General features: G+C 34.5%; 1 protein-coding gene and 1 pseudogene across 1 annotated transcript; one reads left to right on the forward strand and one right to left on the reverse strand.

The window, feature by feature from the left end:
- The window catches only part of LOC134739521 (UDP-glucuronosyltransferase 2B4-like), a 374,361-nt pseudogene that overhangs the window by 139,934 nt on the left and 212,714 nt on the right, over positions 1–21,713 (reverse strand).
- Positions 1,656–15,667, forward strand: LOC134739429 (UDP-glucuronosyltransferase 2B30). Its single transcript, XM_063663717.1, has 6 exons — positions 1,656–2,417; positions 3,707–3,855; positions 8,004–8,135; positions 10,855–10,942; positions 12,095–12,314; positions 14,658–15,667. The coding sequence occupies exons 1-6, from the start codon at positions 1,691–1,693 to the stop codon at positions 14,932–14,934; spliced, it is 1,593 nt and encodes a 530-aa protein (XP_063519787.1). The 5' UTR covers positions 1,656–1,690; the 3' UTR covers positions 14,935–15,667.

Here is a 21,713-nt window from a genome sequence, read left to right on the forward strand (position 1 = left end):
ATGGAATCAAACATCTGAAAGTGTAATGCTGCTTTATTAACTAAGTTTAAGTCATATTCTAAATTCACTGTTGTCATTTCAACAATGTTTACACAATCTTCACCAGGAGTAGATTCCATCTCAAGAAACAACTTTCTTTGTTCTTCCATAAGAAGAAACTCCTCATGCATTTGTTTTATCACAAGATTGTAGCAAAGTAGTTACATCTTCAAATTTCACTTCTAATTTGAGTTATCTTTCTATTTCCACCATATTTGCCATTATTTCCTCCACTGGATTCTTTGTTATAGGGCCAACAGGTTCATATGCCCACTCTACAATAATAGACCAATTACACTGAGACATTATGTTTTGCAGCAAAGAAAGAGTTTAATAATTGCAGGGCACAGAGCAGGAAGATAGTTGGAGACCCTCAAACTTACCTCCCTAAGGAGTTCTGGGCTGGAGTTTTTAAGGGGATAATGGAGAGTGATGGACTGAAAAATTGGGGTCACAGATTAGTCAGGATAATGGAGATAAAATAATCAGGACTTGGAAACTGCATTCTTTGGTGAGTCAGCTCCTTGTGGGGACCTTCAGATCAGCTGGCATCAGTGAAGTCTTTCAGATTAGCTGGCATCAGTGAGGTCCTTCAGACCAGCTGAGTCAGTAGTTTCATCAGCATGCTGGAGCTGAAGGTAAGAAAACAACATTTCAAAATGTGTAAGTTATTATCTATAGAACAGTTAAGATGAACTATAATCTTGTAACAGTATCTGCATAATTATAAGACAATAACCAAAAAACTATGAGGAAGTGAGTCAGAGAGCAAGCTAACCGAAAGATGTCTGGTGAATGTACTGCAGGCTTGGTTTACTTTTATTTCTTCCCCTCCCTTTATCCTTGATTAATTCAACAAAGTCTACAGGGATAGTTTCATCTTGAAACTCTATAAATCATACATGATGGTAGTAACAATCAACATATAAATGTTCTATCATAAATGAACCTTTAAAATATTATGCTAAGTAAAATAAGCCAGTCATAAAAGATCACATATTGTATGATTCCATGTATTAAAAAATGTCTAGAATAGGCAAATCTATAGAGAGAGAAATTCAATTAGCATTTGCCCAAGATAGGACAAATGCAGAAAGTAGGGATAAGGAGTAAAAGGGTAAAGCATACAGGCTTTAGTTTTAGGAAATAAGAGTTTTCTAAAACTGACCGTTATGAAGATGCACAATTTTGTGAATACACTATGAAACATTAAATTTTACACAATAATTGATAATTTGTATGGTATCTGAATTATATTTCAACAAATTTACAAAAGTTTTTTAACATTTTTAGCCATTTTGTCTTTAGTTCTGTGTCAAAGAGACTGCAGGAACATGAGCTTTTCACTGCTACTCTTATGGACACCATTCTAAAATATATTACATGAGTCAGGTGATGTGTCCATACAAGATCACTGATATTAGCTGACTTATAGCACTTAAAAATATGAAAAGGAAAATAAACTCACTTGTGTAAACTGGTCTTCTACCTTTTATTTGTCTCCTTGTTATCCACATGTTCAGACTGTTAATATAATGTATTTACTTTGAAGTGTAAAAGTTACATTTTAACTTCTTGACTGATTTAAACTGGATGTCACCATGAGAAATGACAGAAAGGAGCAGCAACTGGAAAACAAGCATTGTATTGCATGAGGATGTCTATGAAATGGACTTCAGCTCTTCTGCTGATACAGCTGAGCTGTTACTTTAGCTCTGGGAGTTGTGAAAAGGTGCTGGTGTGGCCCACAGAATTCAGCCACTGGATGAATATAAAGACAATCCTGGATGAACTTGTCCAGAGAGGTCATGAGGTGACTGTATTGGCATATTCAACTTCCATTCTTCCTGATCCCAACAACCCATCTGCTCTTAAATTTGAAGTTTCTCCTACATCTTTAACCGAAACTGAGTTTGAGGATAGCATCACGCAACTGGTTAAGAGATGGTCAGATGTTCCAAAAGACACATTTTGGCCACATTTTTTACAAGTACAAGAAATGATGTGGTCATATAGTGACATGATTAGAAAATTCTGTGAAGATGTAGTTTCAAATAAGAAACTTATGAAGAAACTACAGGAGTCAAGATTTGATGTTGTTCTTGCAGATGCTGTTTCCCCCTGTGGTGAGCTGCTGGCTGAGCTACTTAAAATACCCTTTGTCTACAGCCTCCGCTTCTCTCCTGGCTACACAATTGAAAAGCATGGTGGAGGACTTCTGTTCCCTCCTTCCTATGTGCCTGTTGTTATGTCAGAATTAAGTGATCAAATGACTTTCATGGAGAGGGTAAAAAATATGATCTATGTGCTTTATTTTGACTTTTGGTTCCAAATATGGGATATGAGGAAGTGGGATCAGTTTTACAGTAAAGTTCTAGGTAAGTAATTTTTTCAGTTGGTAGCATGGAGATCTAACTTTCCTGTGCCTTTGAAGCTGAGCTTGTATAAAGCCATAAAGTCAGGGTAGTGGGGGCTTTTTGTAAGTGAATTTATCACATGAAAGAAAAAGATTATCAAACTCACAAACACTATAGAAAAGGGAAATCATAGGATCAGTTAAAACCCTGTGGCCATCAACCCTACAGAACACTCCAGGAAGTCATAAACCTGTAAATTAGTGCACCTTAGATTTCTTTAAGCAATCACACATCTATTTTATTATGCGTTTTTTATCTTAAAAAAAGTCAGACCCATCAAGAAACAACTTGCTGAATGTGTACTAGTAGATTGAGTAGTTACACATTTTTCTAGAACTATTTAACATTGCAGAAATTGTTTTTTTCTTGTATACCTCAGTCACCTTATTTAGTAATTGCAATATGTACCCATGTTACCAGGAGGTTTCCTTTACAGTTGAGAGAAATAACGTCTCCATTCCAGAATCAAAAACCAATACATATAATTTGAAGTTTCCAATGTTTCTATTCTCCTTCACTAAACGATTGGAAACCATTCATTTTAAGGCCAATCATCTTGTCAAAGTGTGAACCTTAAGTTATAACTGTGTAGTTTTTTTGAAACTATGCATCTTTATTTAAAATATGAGCCAAATTAAGATTGAACACAAACTTCTATTTTAATGAGTTCTCTAAATTTTCTAGCTGTAATTTGCAAATATATTTACTTACAAACTAATATTATTAAGATCTTAGCATGAATCAAAAGCAGTAGTAGGCACAAGGATTTCAGCCATAATTTCAAAATAATCAACACTTCCCTTGAAGATCCAAAGATAAAAGGACTAGATTAATGAATTGTGGAAATTAGGCTATTTCTAAGAAAATTGTTTTTATGGGTAGAGTAGAATTCATTGATAATGGAGCTCCACGAGTGGCTTACATGTGTATCTGCTACTATGAAGGTTTAAAAAATAAAGAAATGGAGATTAATTCTCCTTGGTTTATTTATGATTGTGAATATACTAATGTGACATAAAGGATGTAGTTTTCCCTCATGATTCTCTCACCACTTTGTCTTTCTTGTAAATACCCATGGGCAAAATATGTAATACATAAAAGTTAAACTATGCCTATATATGAACACATATATGTATATTTCAAAGCACAAACACTTTGCTTACATTTTTGCCTACATTATTCTAACTTCTTTTAGAAGATTACCTAATTATCTTGTGTCACCTACCTTTTCTTTTATTTTTTCAAATCAGGAAGACCCACTACATTATTCGAGACAATGGCAAAAGCTGAAATATGGCTTATTCGAAACTACTGGGATTTTCAATTTCCTCACCCAGTCTTACCAAATGTTGAGTTGGTTGGGGGACTCCACTGCAAACCTGCCAAACCCCTACCTAAGGTAAACTATTACTGTTTGTTTTGTCTGCTTTGCATTTTCAGTGCAAATGGTTCTATATTTATTCAGAGTGTTTGACTTACACTGGAAGAAAGATGGGCAGTGGGAAGGTAAAGCAGATACCAATTAAAAACTCACATACATGTTGATACCATCACAAGTTTGTGAATTTCATCATTATTACAGATAAAGAGGCATCCTAAGGAGACTCCAAATAGGGTTGGTAAATTAAAGCTTTGATTATGCAACATATAAGAAGGTACTGGCCATTCATTCAAAGAATATTTATAAAGGGATTAGCACACACCACAGGCAAGGGTGTTGGACATAGTTTCTGTCTCAACACAAATTACATTCTACTTTGAAAGATAGAACATATGCAAGTAATAAAAACTATGTAAAAACTATTATCTCCAGAGAAAAACCAATGCTAAAGAAACATCCAGTATAGATAATAGAGAGTATCCTGGAGTCACTGATATTAATAATTTAGATGAGAGCTGAACAATATGCAGGAATAGGTGAAAGAATGAGGGAGAGAAAAAAACACAAAAAGAAAAGCAGGTAAAGTGTTCAGGACAGTTCTCAAGACTCAAAGTTTAGTTTGCAAGTGAGATACTGAGTAAGAATCAGATGATGCTGACAAGCAAGATAAGAGCCAGATACTCCTTAGGAACTGAAATATTTATTAAGCACATTTAGGAACTACTAAAAAGAGTTAAGAAAAGAAAATATGTGATAAGATTATATTTAAAAAAAGATTCCAAGATGTTTAATAGATTAAATTGCAGAAGGGCCAGACTGGAAAGATCTGACCATTCAGAAAATTTTATATGAATTCAGGTAGCAGATGATGGAAAAGTGGACTAGAAAGTGGATAGAAATAATTATGCCTACTTTTGCAGTAATACTACTAACTTCATACTGTGTTGTGTGGAAAAAAGTTAATACAATTAAAACACTTAAAATGTCTCTGCCATATAGTTAGTGATTCAGAAATGTTATTAATTTTGCAATTATGGCTATTTTTGTTATTACGAATACTACCAATTACTTAACATGTGTAAGTCACTTGAGATATCATTCCTCGTTTAATAGAAACTAATTATTCAGTATTTCAAGATTGCATTCTCTAACAAAGTCCTACCTGTCTTCTATATCACAGCTACCTTGTGGACTTGATTAAAAGAAGACATATCAGTTCTGACAGTAAGATGAGCAAGCTGAAATTGTAAAATTCTACCATAAGTGATAAGGAAGTTCACCAGTATTCTAACTTATAAGAAAATAATTCCTTAACAATATAAACATGTTATTCTAATAATATTTGAAGCAAGACCCAGTGTTCACTTGATTTTATTCAAACACTTACATCATTCTGCATTGAGATTCCAGAGGTTTACGTCTTAGCATAGACATACCCTATTAGAGCAGGTGTTTTCTGCCTTAAGACAAGCAATTCAGTAAAGCTTCCCAGGGTAACTTGTGTCTCAACATCGTAGCTGCCTGATAGAGAAGCACAGAAAAAAATGAACAATGCATGTATAATAAATACCAAATAATTTCTACCACTTGTATCTGAATAGTGCCCTCAGTTTACAATAACAAAATAATTCTGTCATCATATAACATTATATTCTTTATGAAAAAACATAAGAACCTCATATATTTTAAATTGATATCACAGTTCTAAGAAATAGGTAGAAAGTAAACATTCTTTATTGCATTATTATGTAATCTCTTAAGAGACCATTTTTGTCTACCTCCTTATTGGCAGCAACATGATACTGATATTTTATTCCATGGTTAAAATTTAATATCTATGTTGAATGCAAATTGTATGGGCTTTATGTGGTAACTTTCTAAAAAGACAAAAGCTGAGGTAAGACTAACGGAAGTTCTGTGCCACCCTATCCTACTCTTGAAAGATGTCCCCACTCACATTAAGGGAAACCGATAGTGCCAATAGGAGGCGGAAGAAAATAGGAGGTGTAGAAGCACAAGAAAACGGATGACTAGTAGTACAATAGTGATAATTACTAATACTAGCTGTTGTTAATTACTAATATTAGCTGTTGTTATTAACTTGAAGAAAGCTTTGAATGCAAGTCAATGGTTGTGAAACCCATTTTCTAATTGTTTATTATGTAAAATAATTGTAAACCCAAGTTACTTTCTATTCAATTAAATATTAGATTCTCAGATAATTTATGTATATTTTAAGACAAAAGGACACTTGGCAAATGTATCAAGTGTTAAAAATGCATATAGCTATTGGTTTTATAATATATTTACATGAAATCATACAGAGAGAAAAAAATCAAGATATCCATATTTAATATTTATGGAAAATATTCATAAAATAAACATTGGAAGTAATCAAACATCTTAAATGAAGGAATAATTAAAAACTTAGATGCATACTGTAGCATTATAATAATTTTATTAATAAAATATTCAATTACACTCAGCTATAATACAAGTAAAGTGAGATAGAAAATTATAAATATTACAAGATGACACAGTTTTTGTAGAAGGAAAAGTATATACAATAAGAACAAAATTGTCTAAATAAATGTCACAAGTGTACATTGAGCTATAAAAATAGAACAAAAGCCATAATGAAAACATACGTAGTTTACCATGATAATATCTCTAGACAGAAATTTTATTAAAAAAACTTATTTTCTTTTTAGAACTTTTAATACTTTTATAAAATTCCTTACATAAATAGTGTGTTTTTTTAAGCTGTCACAGAATGGGAAACAATTAGTCCACATCAATAATGAACCTGTAAACAGCGGTTATATTACTTTAACACTGGGTGGATGAAGAAGGCTCTGAGCATGAAGCCACTGAGACAAAACACTGAACATAAGTTACATCAAATGCAGCTACAGGTAACTGCAATCACACACAATATCTGGATATCCCATGTATTACCTGGAATAGTACTACAATGACTCTGACATCATTAACACTAATGTCTTAAGATTAAAACTCATGTTTTTAAAAATACTCAGCCACATGTGGTCTGCAAATAAACATTTGGAATTTTTTTTCTTTGTTTTGTAAAGAACACTTAAGAGAAAGTTTTACCCCAATGGTTATATCTGAAATTAATTAACTTTAAAACTTGACATAGATTGGGAAACACAAGTCAGAATGATTCTCAATAAATTCCAGCCAAGTACATCTTCACTAAGATTTTTATGTAGTGTGAGTGAGCTACTCAAGCGGGTGACCAAATCTCCTCTGCAGAAAGGCCTGGCAGTCTCTCGCATTCTGGTGCAAGTGCTGCTGCCTCTGAGACACAGCAAAGTGATGATGAGAGTTCCTCACATGCAGTTATAAATAGCACATCAATTCAACAGTGTGATTTCAGGGCAATAGGTGCTCCACCTAAACAATAACCTGAAATATATGATCATTCAACTATTTAACTATATACTGTATGATTCTGTATTATAAATGAGACTCTTAGAATTAATTCATAGAAATTCCAAACCACAATAGCAGACTCGAGAATGTCAGTGATTCTTAACCACCACCTTTCACAGTTACTTTTTTCTTTTTTGAAAAAAGACTGGAAAACTCTGACAAACTTTGAGTGAAGTGTAAAGAATTATAGAGTAATATAAATGTAGATTTACATAATCCCAACTGTGAGGAGCTTTTCCTTAGTGCTCGTAGTCAGAGAAGTCAACCACTAATGACTTCCAACTAAAATAATTCTACAGAAAACCTGCCTGAAATAAGCATATGTGATTTAGCAGAACAACAATATAGCATTAAAGCCAAGTGGTGCCACTTTAAAGAGCCTATATTAGTAATTATGATACTATAAATGAAGAGTTTCGGTACTTCCCCAAATACTGTGTAATAGCTCTATTTCATTTCTCTCTTTCACACACACACACACAAACATGCATACACACACGTATTTACACAAATACCCTTAACAGAGGCAACCTATCTCACATTATACATCTTGCAAAAAAAACTGAGTAATTGAGTCAGTCAAAAAACATCCTTTACTCCAATAATTCCTGATAATAGTTGATTTTCTCTTTTTAGTTTTTATACCAATTCTTCCACAGTGCTTGCTGTGCTGATAATCTATTATGATGGAACACATTCTTTTTTCACAGGAAATGGAAGAGTTTGTCCAAAGCTCTGGAGAAAATGGTGTTGTGGTGTTTTCTCTGGGGTCAATGGTCAGTAACACATCAGAAGAAAGGGCCAATGTAATTGCAACAGCCCTTGCCAAGATCCCACAAAAGGTAAGATAAAATGTCTTAATGTTGTGAAAAACTACTGACAGAGGCTGTTAAAGTTTGTAAAGAATCCAATTGTGGAAACTTCCTGCCTATAAATTTGGCTGTTGGAAAGCACTAATTATCTCAGATATTAATTCAAAATCAAAAATATATATGGAAGATGCTAAAGTAATACAGAGGGTGTTTTTCATTGGTAATTAATTTGGCATTAATATTGTGATCAGGAATAAATATAATTAAGAGTTGCAGGTAAAGTTTTGGTATTATCATGATATTGGGGTCAGGTAAGAGCTATCATCAAATTCTGCCCCTGTGATTTGATCCTTTTGTTTAAGAACTCCTGAGGGCGATGTACACCCTACAGATGTTAGAAAACGTTACATTTTAGTGAGTAACTTCACTAGCACAATAACAATAGCAGGTATTTCAAAAAGGCTGACACGCATCACGCAGTTTAGTGTTGCCATGTTATCCAGCCTCATGTACTTTCTGTACATTTTGGAATAGGCCTATTCAAGTGATATTCAGGGTACTATTCAGAGAAAGGACGGCCTAGGCTGTCAGACAACTAATATAAGGACCCATACCACCAGGCCGATTTGGAGAAAGAGAAAAAGCAGCCTGCCTTGCTGGACTGGGCCCAGCTAATGTCTGAAGTAGGAAGATGAAAGAGAAAGGGTGGAGATGGATCCTGCTCTGAGGGTGGACCCTGTGTAGTATAAAATGTGGCCCCACAAGGAAGCTGCACTATGAGATTAACAACTCCTCCCAATGGAGGCAGCAGAAGGAAATATAGGAAGGACTCAAGCAGAAAGAAGCCAGGCAGGGGAACAGGTTCAGATGCCCCCTCCATAGAACATAGTAGGAACATATTTTCTTTTATATAGAATAAAATGTGTATTTGTCAATTACTTTTTAGTTCCCTGTCTGACATAGTGTCCTTGTAATGACCTATGCTAATATTTTGTCAAAAACTCAAAGTTACTTTAACACGGATGTAACAAATAGAACTTAAACACTGTAAATCATTTTTTAATTTATAAGGATTCCTTGGGGGTTCCAAAATTAGTAACATAAACATAAAAATATCTTGGCTATAGCAGAACGTATGAATCACTGTTGTCAAAATTTTGTAGCACATTGTCTAAGTGTTAGCAATCAGTTGACCAAAATTCAGCAAAATACAATTTTGAATTTATTCAAGAGTTGTATTTTTGCTTATGGTACCAATAGGTTCCTTATTTCTATGCTGAAAAAGTATCCAAAATTAGCAATACTGAGAATACTCTGAATTTGTGTCAAAAATTGTCACTTGAGATTTTTCTTGGAAGTAGTGCTTGATAATTTGTAATTTCCAAGAAGTTATACATGCTACCTTTTGCAGCATTAATTGACTTCTTCCAGGTAGCTTATTTCATAGACTTGCATTTTTGTCAATCAAAGACATCAAACTCTATTAAAATAACCTATAGACAAGTAGATATAAGTGAACTACTTCCTATATTACTCAAAAAATGAATAAATTAATATTAAATTTGGTAGATGAAAACTCATATAATACATAACACAAAATAAGCATATAGGTCATGAGTAAATTGTTACTGCTTTTTCACACTAGAATTATGACTACCTAAAATTTTTATTGCATATAATTATTAAAAATTTTTATGTTTTTCAAATTAAATTTTATTTGTTACCTTTTAATTTCAGGATAAATGAGGAGGTTTGTTACATAGGTAAACTTATGTCTTGGGGGTTTGTTGTACAGACTGTTTCATCATGCAGGTAGTAAGACTAGTACCTTTTAGTTATTTTTCCCGATCCTTTCTCTCCTCTCAACCTCCACACTCCAATAAGCCCCAGTGTATGTTGTTCCTCTCTATATGTTCATGTGTTCTCATCTTTTAGCTTCCACTTATAAGTGAGGGCATGTGGTATTTGGATTTCTGTTCCTGTGTTTGTTTGCTAAGGATAATGGACTGCAGTGCACTTATGTTTCTGCAAAAGACATGATCTTATTCTTTTTTATGGCTACATAATATTTCACCGTGTACATATACCACATTTTCTTTATCCAGTCCATCACTGATGGGCATTTAGATTGATTTCATGTCTTTGCTAGGATGAATAGTGTTGTAATGAACATATGTGTGCATGTTCTAATTTATAATCCTTTGGTTACATACCCAGTAATGGGATTGCTGGGTTGAATAGTATTTCTGCCTCTGGGATTTTGAGGAATCGCCGCCCTGTCTTCCACAATGGTTGAACTTACACTTCCTCCAACAGAGTATAAGCATTTCTTTTTCTATAAATCACAAGCATCTGTTATTTTCTGAGTTTTTAATAATGGCCATTCTGACTGGTGTGAGATGGTATCTGTTCATGGTTTTGACCAGTGATGTTAAGCTTTTTTCCATATAGAGGTTTGCCACATATATATAGGTTTTCTTTTGAAAAGTGTAACAACTTTTTAAATACTTGAACTTTTCATTGATAATCTTATTTGTCTAAGCTACTATTTTGAAAAATCATAATTTCCTTATATACCTAACTAATTATAAAATTAAGGAAATGAAATATGAGTATTCTATTTACATCAGTCTAAGTAGTTCTTGTTACTTAACATCATTTGTTCTCATTGTTAATCTCTTTAGTGTTCTAACATTCTATAACTTTTGAGTTCCTCTCATGGAATAAGATATTTTCTTCACTGTAACAGGTTCTGTGGAGATTTGATGGCAATAAACCAGATACCTTAGGACTCAATACTCAGCTTTATAAGTGGATACCCCAGAATGATCTTCTTGGTAAGTCTCTGGAGAATAAATGTTGAATATATTAGTAACAGATTATTAGAGTGTTAATAGTCATCTTGAAACAAGCCTATTGAACATTTGTTATGGAAAAACTTAAAAATAAAATGAAACTTCTATATATGTATTTTCCAGTCCTAGGGTGAAAAGAATAAACAACAACTGTTGGCATTTTATGATATGCACCCACATTCTTTATGATCAGAGTATCTTTATTTCAGGCGTTATTACCTCTCACAGAATTTTTCTGGCACTTCCTGGGTGTCTTCCTTTCTCATATTTCTACAAATGTACACCTGTTCTTTCCTCTTCTTTAGGGTTATTTTAAATGTCACTAAAAATAACAGCTCTTCTGCTATCACCAGGGACAGTGCATTTTCTGTAGGATTAAGTCCCTAATCCTAATGAAATGTGACCTGTCTTTCCTCAATTCTAGCACCACCACCACCTCACTGCCTGCTGCCTTGCACACCCCACATATCCCACTGCATGACTGTACTTAAGAGAACACATTCTGGCTGGGCACAGTGGCTCATGCCTGTAATCCTAGCACTTTGGGAGAGTGATGCAGGTGGATTGACTGAGCTCAGGAGTTCGAGACCATCCTGGGCAACATGGTGAAACTCCATCTCTATTAAAATACAAAAAATTAACCAGGCATGGTCGTTTGCCCCTGTAGTCCCAGCTACTCAGAAGACTGAGTAGGAGAATTGCCTGAACCCGGGAGGTGGAGGTTTCAGTGAGCCAAGATTGCACCACTGCACTCCAGCCTGGGCGACAGAGGGAGACTCCGTCTCCATCAAAAAAATAAAAAACAACAAAAAAAACAAGAACACATTCTTACATGCCCATCCCCTTTCTGTGCTTTTTTCTTTTTGCACATTATATTTCCTTATCTAAATTGCACTTTTTTGTTAGTTCAACTGGTAATCTTGTATTAATTTTTTCAGTCTGAAGTTAAACACACCACACAGCCTTCACTTACATCTCCAGCAGAAGTAGGTGCTCCTTCCTCTGAAGTCTGAAAAGCAACTTCAATTCAGTTCAGTGTGTGATCTAGGAAACACTGTCACATTCAGATTATTCTATTGTGCATTTCTCATTTTATTCCTATGAATAATTTTGCTAAAATTCATCCAATCCTAGGTCACCCAAAAACCAGAGCTTTTATAACTCATGGTGGAGCCAATGGCATCTACGAGGCGATCTACCATGGAATCCCTATGGTTGGCGTTCCATTGTTTGCAGATCAACTTGATAACGTTGCACACATGAAGGCCAAGGGCGCAGCTGTTAGTTTGGACTTCAACACAATGTCGAGTACAGACTTACTCAACGCACTGAAGACAGTAATTAATGATCCTTTGTGAGTATAACTGTTTTTTTACTCAGTGGTATTTATAGATAGGTTCTCTTGTCAATAGTGAGTATGAGTTTTATCCTTTTTATAAGAGGCTGATTTTGAAATAATTTAAATGATTTAAGCAATCTGAAATCTGCTTTTATTTTTGAGTGGTTTTTTAAAAATTTTATTCAAACCACATACATTTAATGAATAACCAATTATTGAAATAATTTTCTACACAAAAATAATTTTAAAGTGATATGGATAAGAAGACATTTTAAAATAAATTTGACATAATCAATCCACAGTAGAAAGGAGGGATAAAGTTGAAGTAATATAATAAAATATTTTAATTCAATATATAAAATGTCTCAAAGTATATCTGTTTTCTCACTGAAAAATTTATTTTTATTATCATTATTGTAACAGACTTAATAATTAAATTTAATTTCCGTAGCATAAAACCCACCTACTTAAAGTATAAAATCCAAATGTATTTAGTATGCTTACAGTCATGAAGCCATCAACATTATAGAACATTTTTATTAACATAAAAGTAACCATAATGGTACAGAAATCACTTCCCATGACCCCTTAGCCCTAGGCTAACACCAATTTGCTTTCTTTCTCTATAGATTATTCTCTCTACATATTTCATATAAATTGAATGATACAATTTATGATGTTGTGTAAATTACTTCTTTTACCAAGTACAATTTTTGTTGTTTTTATGGTTTTTAGCTTTATTTATGTTGTGTGTATTAATATTTCATTTCTTTTTACAGCAATATATTTTATAATATCAGTATGCCATATTTTATTTGTCTCTATGATCTGAGAGATAGGTAAATTGGTATCTTCACTTCAAAATAATGTTTAAGATGATCTTACCTTTTAGAGCTGTTTCACTTAGTGTATGTACATTTATTTTATGTGTTTTATACTTAAATGTGTATTTTAGAAGACATATAATGTATTTTAAGATTCTAGGCATCAAATAATTTCAAAATAAGCACAAAAAATAGAGGAAATCCTAGGGGTTCTATCATAGTGTGGCCATGGAAAGCCTCTCTTATCAGTAACATTTAGAGGGTTGCCTCAAAAAAGAGATAGAAGCATGCCTTGGGTTGTTGCAAGAAAGAATACTCCAAGTGTGAGTAGAGGGGACACAATGTATAAGGTGCTGAGATGGGAGCTTAAAGAAAAATAAAAGGCCAACGTCCCTAGAAGACCTAGTGTGCATGGGAAAGTGTTTGGAGAAGAGCTTGCCAGTGTCTGATAATGGAGGATCCTGAGGACCAAATAACAGAGTTGGATTTTATTCTTGATATGATGAAAAGTCAGGCAAAAGTCTTAATCAGGGTAGTGTCATAATCTGACTTTTATTTCAAAAATAATCATTCTGGCTACTGGGTGGGAAACAGTAGGACACAAAAGATTAGAATAGGAGCAGAGCTCGTGGCTATGAGGCATTTCACCCACATGACACAATTCGTCTATAGAAACTTAAAGATGATAATTCTCAAATTGCATTTTAACTATATATCTTTCACCACTTAAAATGGTTCATGATGCTGAGTGTGATTTTATTTACCTGTTTGAGACCTAGAGGAGTGTAATTGGATATTTCATAACACAAAGAATAAATGCTTAAACAATGGGTACCCTTCTCTTCATGATGTGATTATTTCACATTGCAGCCTGTATCAAAATATCTCATTTACCTCATAAATATACACATCTACTATGTACTCACAAAAACTAAAAATTAAAAAAATAAAAAAATAAAATTGCTCGTATGTTCTCTGCCTCAAATAATTAACTTTCTCACCTGAACTTCCATTTTTACTTTAAAAATATTTGTCAATTATGAAATCCAATTTAAAAGCCAAACGTTCTATGATGACTCAAATTAAAATACACGAATTCTATGTCAATTCTATTACATTTACTTTGAATCATATGACACTTTAAAAACTTTTCATAGACTTGATATGCTCAGGCAAATTAATTTACTTTTTTTTTTTTGAGAGGGGGTCTCACTCTGTCACCAAGCTGGAGTGCAGTGGTGCGATCTTGGCTCACTGAAACCTCCCCCTCCTGGGTTCAAGCGATTCTCCTGCCTCAGCCTCCCAAGTAGCTGGTACTACAGGCATGTGTCACCACGCCTGGGTAATTTTTTTTTTTTTTTTTGATTTTTACTAGAGATGGGGTTTCACCGTGTTAGTCAGGATGGTCTTGATCTCCTGACCTCGTGATCTGCCTGCCTCGGCCTTCCAAATTACTGGGATTACCGTTGTGAGCCTCCACACCCGGCCAAATTAACTTACTTTCAATTTTGATACCTTTATGTTTATCATTTAGATATAAAGAGAATGCTATGAAATTATCAAGAATTCATCATGATCAGCCAGTAAAGCCCCTGGATCGAGCAGTCTTCTGGATTGAATTTGTCATGCGCCATAAAGGAGCCAAGCACCTTCGGGTTGCAGCTCACGACCTCACCTGGTTCCAGTATCACTCTTTGGATGTGATTGGGTTCCTCCTGGCCTGTGTGGCAGCTGTGATATTCATCATCACAAAATGTCTGTTTTGTGTCTGGAAGTTTGTTAGAACAGGAAAGAAGGGAAAAAGAGATTAACTACGTCTGAGGCTGGAAGGTGGGAAACCTGATAAATGAGACTCCTTCAGTTTATTACGAAAAGAAGAGGTTGTGATACAAGATTCCTTTCTTCTTTTGACAAAACATCTTTCAAAACTTGCCTTGTCAAGTCAAAATTTGTTTTTTAGAGATTTAGTACCTGTTTAACCATTAGAAATATTTCATGTCAAGGAGGAAAACATTAGAGAAAACAAAAATGATATAAAGGCATATGAGCTTATGTTGAAATTTATTGAGCTCATATTGAAATTTATTGTTCTAATTCACAGTTTACATGAAAAAAATTTACTGAGCTTAACTACATGTTATACATTGTACATGGAAACAAGAATATTAAGAAGTCCACTGATGGTATCAATACTGTTTTGCAAATACTCAGCGTACTTTGGATTCATTTCATGCAGGATTGTGTTGTTTTAATTGTCTCTTAGGAAACTATTAAATAATCAAATTGTATAAAAAGTCTCTCTCTTCCTCTTGATATTTTGAGATGAGTAGCGCTGCTTGGCTTTTATTGTGCATCCAGCTTCAGTGTCACTTTTTTTCCTAAAAGGTATGATAAAATTGCTTACCATTTTAGAGCTTCAGTCATTTCCCAGTGGAAACTATGTGGAATTAGAAATAAAGCAATTCCTACCTGGTTTCTACTACAAAATGAATTAATTTTACAACGTGTTTGGTTTTTTGAGCTAACTCTATTTTTCTGATCATTTAAAAATACTCGTCTTTTTTTATTCTTTTCTTTTTTAGTTATTTCAATAGTTTTTGGGAGACAGTTTTTGGTTACATGGATAAGCTCTTTAGTGGTGATTTTTCAGATTTTGGTGCACCAATTACTCAAGCAAAATACACTGTACCCAATGTGTAGTGTTTTATCCCTCACCTCCCTCTTGCCCTTCCCTCTGAGTTCCGAGAGTCCATTATATCATTCTTACGCCTTTATGTCCTAATAGCTTAGGTCCCACTTATAAGTGAGAACATACATTGTTTGGTTTTATATTCCTGAATTACTTCACTTAGAATAATGGTCTCCAACTCCATCCAGGTTTATTTTGTCCCTTTTGAGGATGAGTAGTATTCATATATATATATTCCCCCAATGGGTGGATAAAGTAAATGTGATATATATAATATATATACACACACACACATATATACACATATATATAAATGTATACATAGTATACATGTATGTGTAAACACACACACACACATATATATATATCTCACATTTTCTTTATCCACCCATTGGTTGATGGGAATCTAGGCTGGTTCCACAGTTTTGCAATTGTGAATTGTGCTGCTATAAACATGTTTGTGTATGGGTCTTTTTCATATAATGACTTATTTTCCTCTAGATAGATGTCCAGGAGCATAATTGCTGGATCAAATGGCAGTTCTACTTTTAGTTATTTAAGGGATATCCATATTGCTTGCCATAGTGGTTGTACTAGTTTGCATTCCCACCAGCAGTGTAAATGTGTTCCCTTATTACTACCATGCCAACTTCTATTATTTTTGGATTTTTAAACTATAGCCATTCGCCATTTGTATATCTTCTTTTGAAAATTGTCTATTCATGTCCTTAGGCCACATTTTGAGGGATTATTAGTTTTTCTCTTACTGATTTGTTTAAGTGCTTTGTAGATTGTGGATATTAGTCTTTTGTGGGATGTGTAGTTTGTGAAGATTTTCTCTAACTCTGTGAGTTGTCTGTTTACTTTGCTGATTATCTCTTTTGCTGTTCAGAAGCTTTTTAGTATAATTAAGTTCCATCTATTTACCTTTGCTTTTGTTGCCTTTGCTTTTGGGTTCTTGGTCACAAAGTCTTTGCCTAAGCCAATGTCTAGAAGAGTTTTTATGATGTTATCTTCTACAATTTTTATACTTCCAGGTCTTAGATTTAATTATTTGATTCATCTTGAGTTGATCTTTGTATAAGGTGAGAGATGACTATCCAGTTTCTTTCTTCTACATGTGTTTTGCCAATTATCCCAGCACCATTTGTTGAATAGGTTGTCCTTTCCTCACTTTATGTTTTTGTTTGCTTTGTCAAAGACTAGTTGGCTATAAGTATTTAGTTTTATTTCTGAATTCTCTATTCTGTTTCATTGGTCTACATGCCTGTTTGTATACCAGTACCCTGCTGTTTTGTTAACTATAGCCTTGTAGTATAGTTTGAAGTCGGATAATGTGACACTTCCAGATTTTTTTTTCTTAGCCTTGCTTTGGCTATGTGGGCATCAAAGCTGAGAATCAAATCAAAATCTCAACCCCTATTACAACATCTGCAATAATAATAATAATAAAATAAAATACTTAGAAATATACCTAACCAAGAAGGTGAAAGTTCTCCACAAGGAAGACCACAAAACTCTTCTGAAATAAAACATAGATGATGCAAACAAATGGAAACACATCCCATGTTTGTTGATGGCTTGAATAAATATTGTGAAAATGACCATACTGCCAAATGCAATCTATAAATTCAATGCATTTTCCATTAAAATACCATCATCTTTATTCACAGAACTAACAAAAAAAAAATTCTAAATTTCATATGGGTTCTATTCTCATTTTTGACCTTTAATGACAAATGTAAGTTCCTAATTTTTGGTTGTGTTAATATAGGAATTTCATCATAAAGGGATTAAGTGTATTGTTAATCTTACTAAACATACATGTACATATACATGTCCATTTATTTTAAAACAAGACACTGCATTCACTATTAGTTACCTAACAGGTATGTGGTGAAATTAAACATGTTTATTGAAGATGGTTTGAAATAATAATTATTATTCCACATACTATACTTCAAATAATCATGTCTAATTTTTCTCTTTTTCCAATGGACTTTTGATCCATTTCTTCTCTAAATATAAAATAGAAACATGAAATCCTTTAGCATGACAAAAAGTGTACAAAGTATAAAATGAGTTTATAAATTATGTGGAAAAGAGCTAAATCAAGCCATAAACCTTCTTTAATATACACATCAGGGAAGCACTTTATGATAAAAGTGGTCCAGGTGGACAGAAACCTAGTTGTCTTTGTTGGTAAGAAGTCTTACTATTTACTAATTATCACACAAGTATTCTCCTGCCTAAGGAATGATTTAAATATAAACATTACATATAAATATAACTACATATGTATATTTATATATGTATATATAAATCATGACTATACACACACACACACACACAGTATAACATTGATGCCAGGGAAATTATAGGAAAAGTTTATAACAGGATATTTCATACAAATCATCCAGGAACTGATACATATACAAGGAAACACAGAACTAATATAGTGCCAAAGGTTAATAATGTTGTTTTATCATGCTTATAAACCTGTGTTTATTTACATTAAACCTATATTACAACACATGTAACAATAGATTGGTATCCATTGTTTAGTGACAACTACAAAACAACAACCAAAAAAGACAAACAATCTAATATAAAAGTTGATGAAAGTATGAATAGGTAGTTCAAAGTAAAAATGGCAAATAACATATCAAAGATGTTAAAGTTACTGATGCTCAAATAAATAGAAATAATGCCAATAAATTATTGCTATAAAAATCCCAAATAGAAGAGTCAGCATAACATGGTTAAGAGCTGGCATTCTGAATTCAGGTCACCTTGATTCAAATCTCTGAGAAACCACTACATAATGATGTGGGTTGAACAAGGTATTTAAACCTTATTTGTCTCGGCTTTCTCACCAATGAATTGGCATTGGTGGTCACAGTGTTATCTATGTCATGGGGTTGCTGAAAGAAGGAATTCACTAATATTGCAAAGCACTAGAAGTAATTTTGTATACATCAAAATAAAATATGCACTCATAATTAAACAAATCAAAAAATTTCCACAACTATTTTACTGTTGATAAAATTGCATAGTACAGGCTGGGCACGGTGGCTCACACCTGTAATCCCAGCCCTTTGGGAGGCCAAGGTAGGTGGATCACGAGGTCAAGAGATCAAGACCATCCTGGCCAACATGGTGAAACCCCATCTCTACTAAAAACACAAAAACTAGCTAGGCATGGTGGAGTGTGTCTGTAGTCCCAGCTACTTGGGAGGCTGAGGCAGGAGAATCGCTTGAATACAGGGAGGCAGAGGTTGCAGTGAGCTAAGATTATGCCACTGCACTCCAGCCTGGCAACAGAGCAACACTCTGTCTCAAAAAAAAAAAAAAATGCATAGTATAGATCAAAAACATGATATGTTTGTAATGTAAATAATAAAAATGACATAATTTATTATTTACTATTTCAAATGGGAATTAAATTTATAGCATAAAGCAAGGGCTAACAAACGATAGGCTTTTAGTCAAATCTGGCCATCCACTTGTTTTTTTTTTTTAAATAATTGATTAAAAATTTTTATGCCACAAAATTAAACACTTTAACCATTTAATGTGTACAATCAATTGGCATTTAATACATTTGCAATATTTTGCCACTACCACCACTGTCTAGATCCAAAGTATTTTTTCACTTCAAAAGGAAGCTTTATACCCATTAGACAGTTATCTCGCATTCTCCCATCCTCCATCTCCTGTTGGCATCATTCTATAGTCTCGTAGATAATATTTTTTTAAAAGACAAATAAGTATGTAACTTCAACAAAGTGTTTTATTTTACCTTATTTTTACATCTCCTATTTGTTCGTAAATGAAAATTCTGTGATGTATTAGAATTAGTTTTAATTTCCTAATTGCTCTGTTATTAAATATATTCAGCAGTGTTGTCATTTATATTGTTATAATTTCTGTCCAATTTTGTATTGAAGTCTGTCTCATGAGAATTGCAGTAAACCAAGACACTGGAAAGCTCTGATGGAGGTGAGGAAGTGAGATTCAGATGTGTGTGTTAGGTAAAACACAATGAAATGAAAAAGCAAAACCAAAATGCATAAAATAGAAGAAATGTATTACTCACAGTTCCTAGGGATATTAAAGATAATGACAGAAAACTGACAGAAAGTTCAGAAGTGGCAGAGAGCTCAACCAGCTGCCTGGAAGTGGTAGAGAGAATCCCTGTGCAAGGGGATGTGGGGGTGCTTTTCTTAAGGCCTATGAGCATTATTTCCTAGCCTTGACTGCAGGAGTTTTGGAGTGGCTATCTTAAGAAAACACACATGAAGACGGAAAATTATTATTTGATTCTGGTGTTGATCATGGTAATCAGCTCTGTGGTATGTTGCATTTCTGGGTCAGTGGGATGAGAAACAAGTGGACTCTGTCACAAACAACTACACAGGGAAAGGAAGTTTTCACAAGACCCAAAATGACAGGCTATGACTAGCTCTTAAAAAACTCAAGTTAAGAATAAAAATGGATGCTGAGGCAGTAACCATAGTCAACAAATGTATGACAAGAAGGTAGAAAAAGGATTCATCCAGCAGGACCCAGGAGACAGCCCAAATACAGTGAATGCTCAAACTGTGAAAATGGGAAAGAGAGATCATCCACCTTTGAACACACAGCCTTACTGGGAAACATAAAGTTTCAGACCACAGGAGTTGACCCGACCTGGAGCTGAGTCAATTAGAATGCTGAGTGAAATACAGGAGTACAGGAAGCAGCGGGAAAAGCCCTGTGGATTCTCTGGTTTTCCAGGGAAGCCATTTCTGTCTTTGTGGACTCTCTGGGTTTCCAGGGAAGCCATTTCTGTCTTGTCTCACAGGGGTCCTTGGGGAGGGCTGCCAGAGGAACTGGGAAAAGACCACAGGGAGAGAAGGAAACCTCCAGCTGAACTTTGCATCAATTCCAACAGAATGAAAAGTCTCCTGGTCAGAACTCCAGAGAGTGTGTGAATTGGTGTGTAGACTCAACAGGTGGGGAGGTGTGAAAGCCCTGCTTGCTTTCTCAGCTGGGAGGCTGGTAGCCTGGAGCAAGTTCTCAGCCCTGCTTACCCGTTGACTGGAAATAAACTTGATGTTGTTGGTAAGGGCGTGGTGGAAGTGAGACCGGTCTATTGGGTTGCATGGGTGCTGGGTAAGGCCTGTAACTGCCAGCTTTCTCCCACATTCCTGACAACCTGCATGACACAGCAGAGGCAGCCATAATCCTTCTGAGATTATGACTCTATTTACCTGGGAACCACACACCCATCCCCCACAGCCGCTACTACACCAAGGGAACACCCTATGGGACAAAAGAATCTGAACAGCAGCCTTGAGCCCCAGATCTTCCATCTGACATAGCCTACCCAAAAAAGAAGAAACCAGAAAAACAATTCAGGTAATATGACAAAACAAGGTCCTTTACCACCCCCAAAAATCACACTAGCTCACCAGCAATGGATATAAACCAAAAAGAAATTCCACTTGCTGTATTAGTGTGGCCTGGAAGTGAGACATGGAGTTAAAGGAGATTATTTTGGAAGTTTAAATTTTAATGACTGCCCTGCAGGGTTTCACACCTGCATGGGGCCTGTAGCTTCTTTGTTTTGGCAAATTTCTCCCTTTCAGAACAGGAGCATTGATGCAATGGATGCACTCTAATGACATCCTGAAATTACCTAACTTGTGTTTAATTTTACATGCTCATAAGTGGAAGGGCCTTACTTTGTCTTAGATGAGACTTTGGACTGTTGACTTTTGACTTAATGCTGAAATGAGTTAAGACTGGGGATTATTTAGAAGGGATAATGGTATTTTGCAATACGGGAAGAACATGAGATTTGGGAGGGGGTGGGGCAGAATATTACAGTTTGGATTTTTGTTCCCACCCAAAATA

This window comes from Pongo pygmaeus, chromosome 3, assembly GCF_028885625.2.
Source record: "Pongo pygmaeus isolate AG05252 chromosome 3, NHGRI_mPonPyg2-v2.0_pri, whole genome shotgun sequence".
In the NCBI taxonomy this organism is placed as follows: Eukaryota; Metazoa; Chordata; class Mammalia; order Primates; family Hominidae; genus Pongo; species Pongo pygmaeus.

Bases quoted from the DNA above. Each gene is read 5' to 3' on its own strand.
- LOC134739429 (XM_063663717.1), top strand. From the start codon at position 1,691: ATGAGGATGTCTATGAAATGGACTTCAGCTCTTCTGCTGATACAGCTG. The intron at 2,418-3,706 runs GTAAGTAATTTT...TTTTCAAATCAG, and splicing joins GTTTTACAGTAAAGTTCTAG to GAAGACCCACTACATTATTC. The intron at 3,856-8,003 runs GTAAACTATTAC...CTTTTTTCACAG, and splicing joins CTGCCAAACCCCTACCTAAG to GAAATGGAAGAGTTTGTCCA.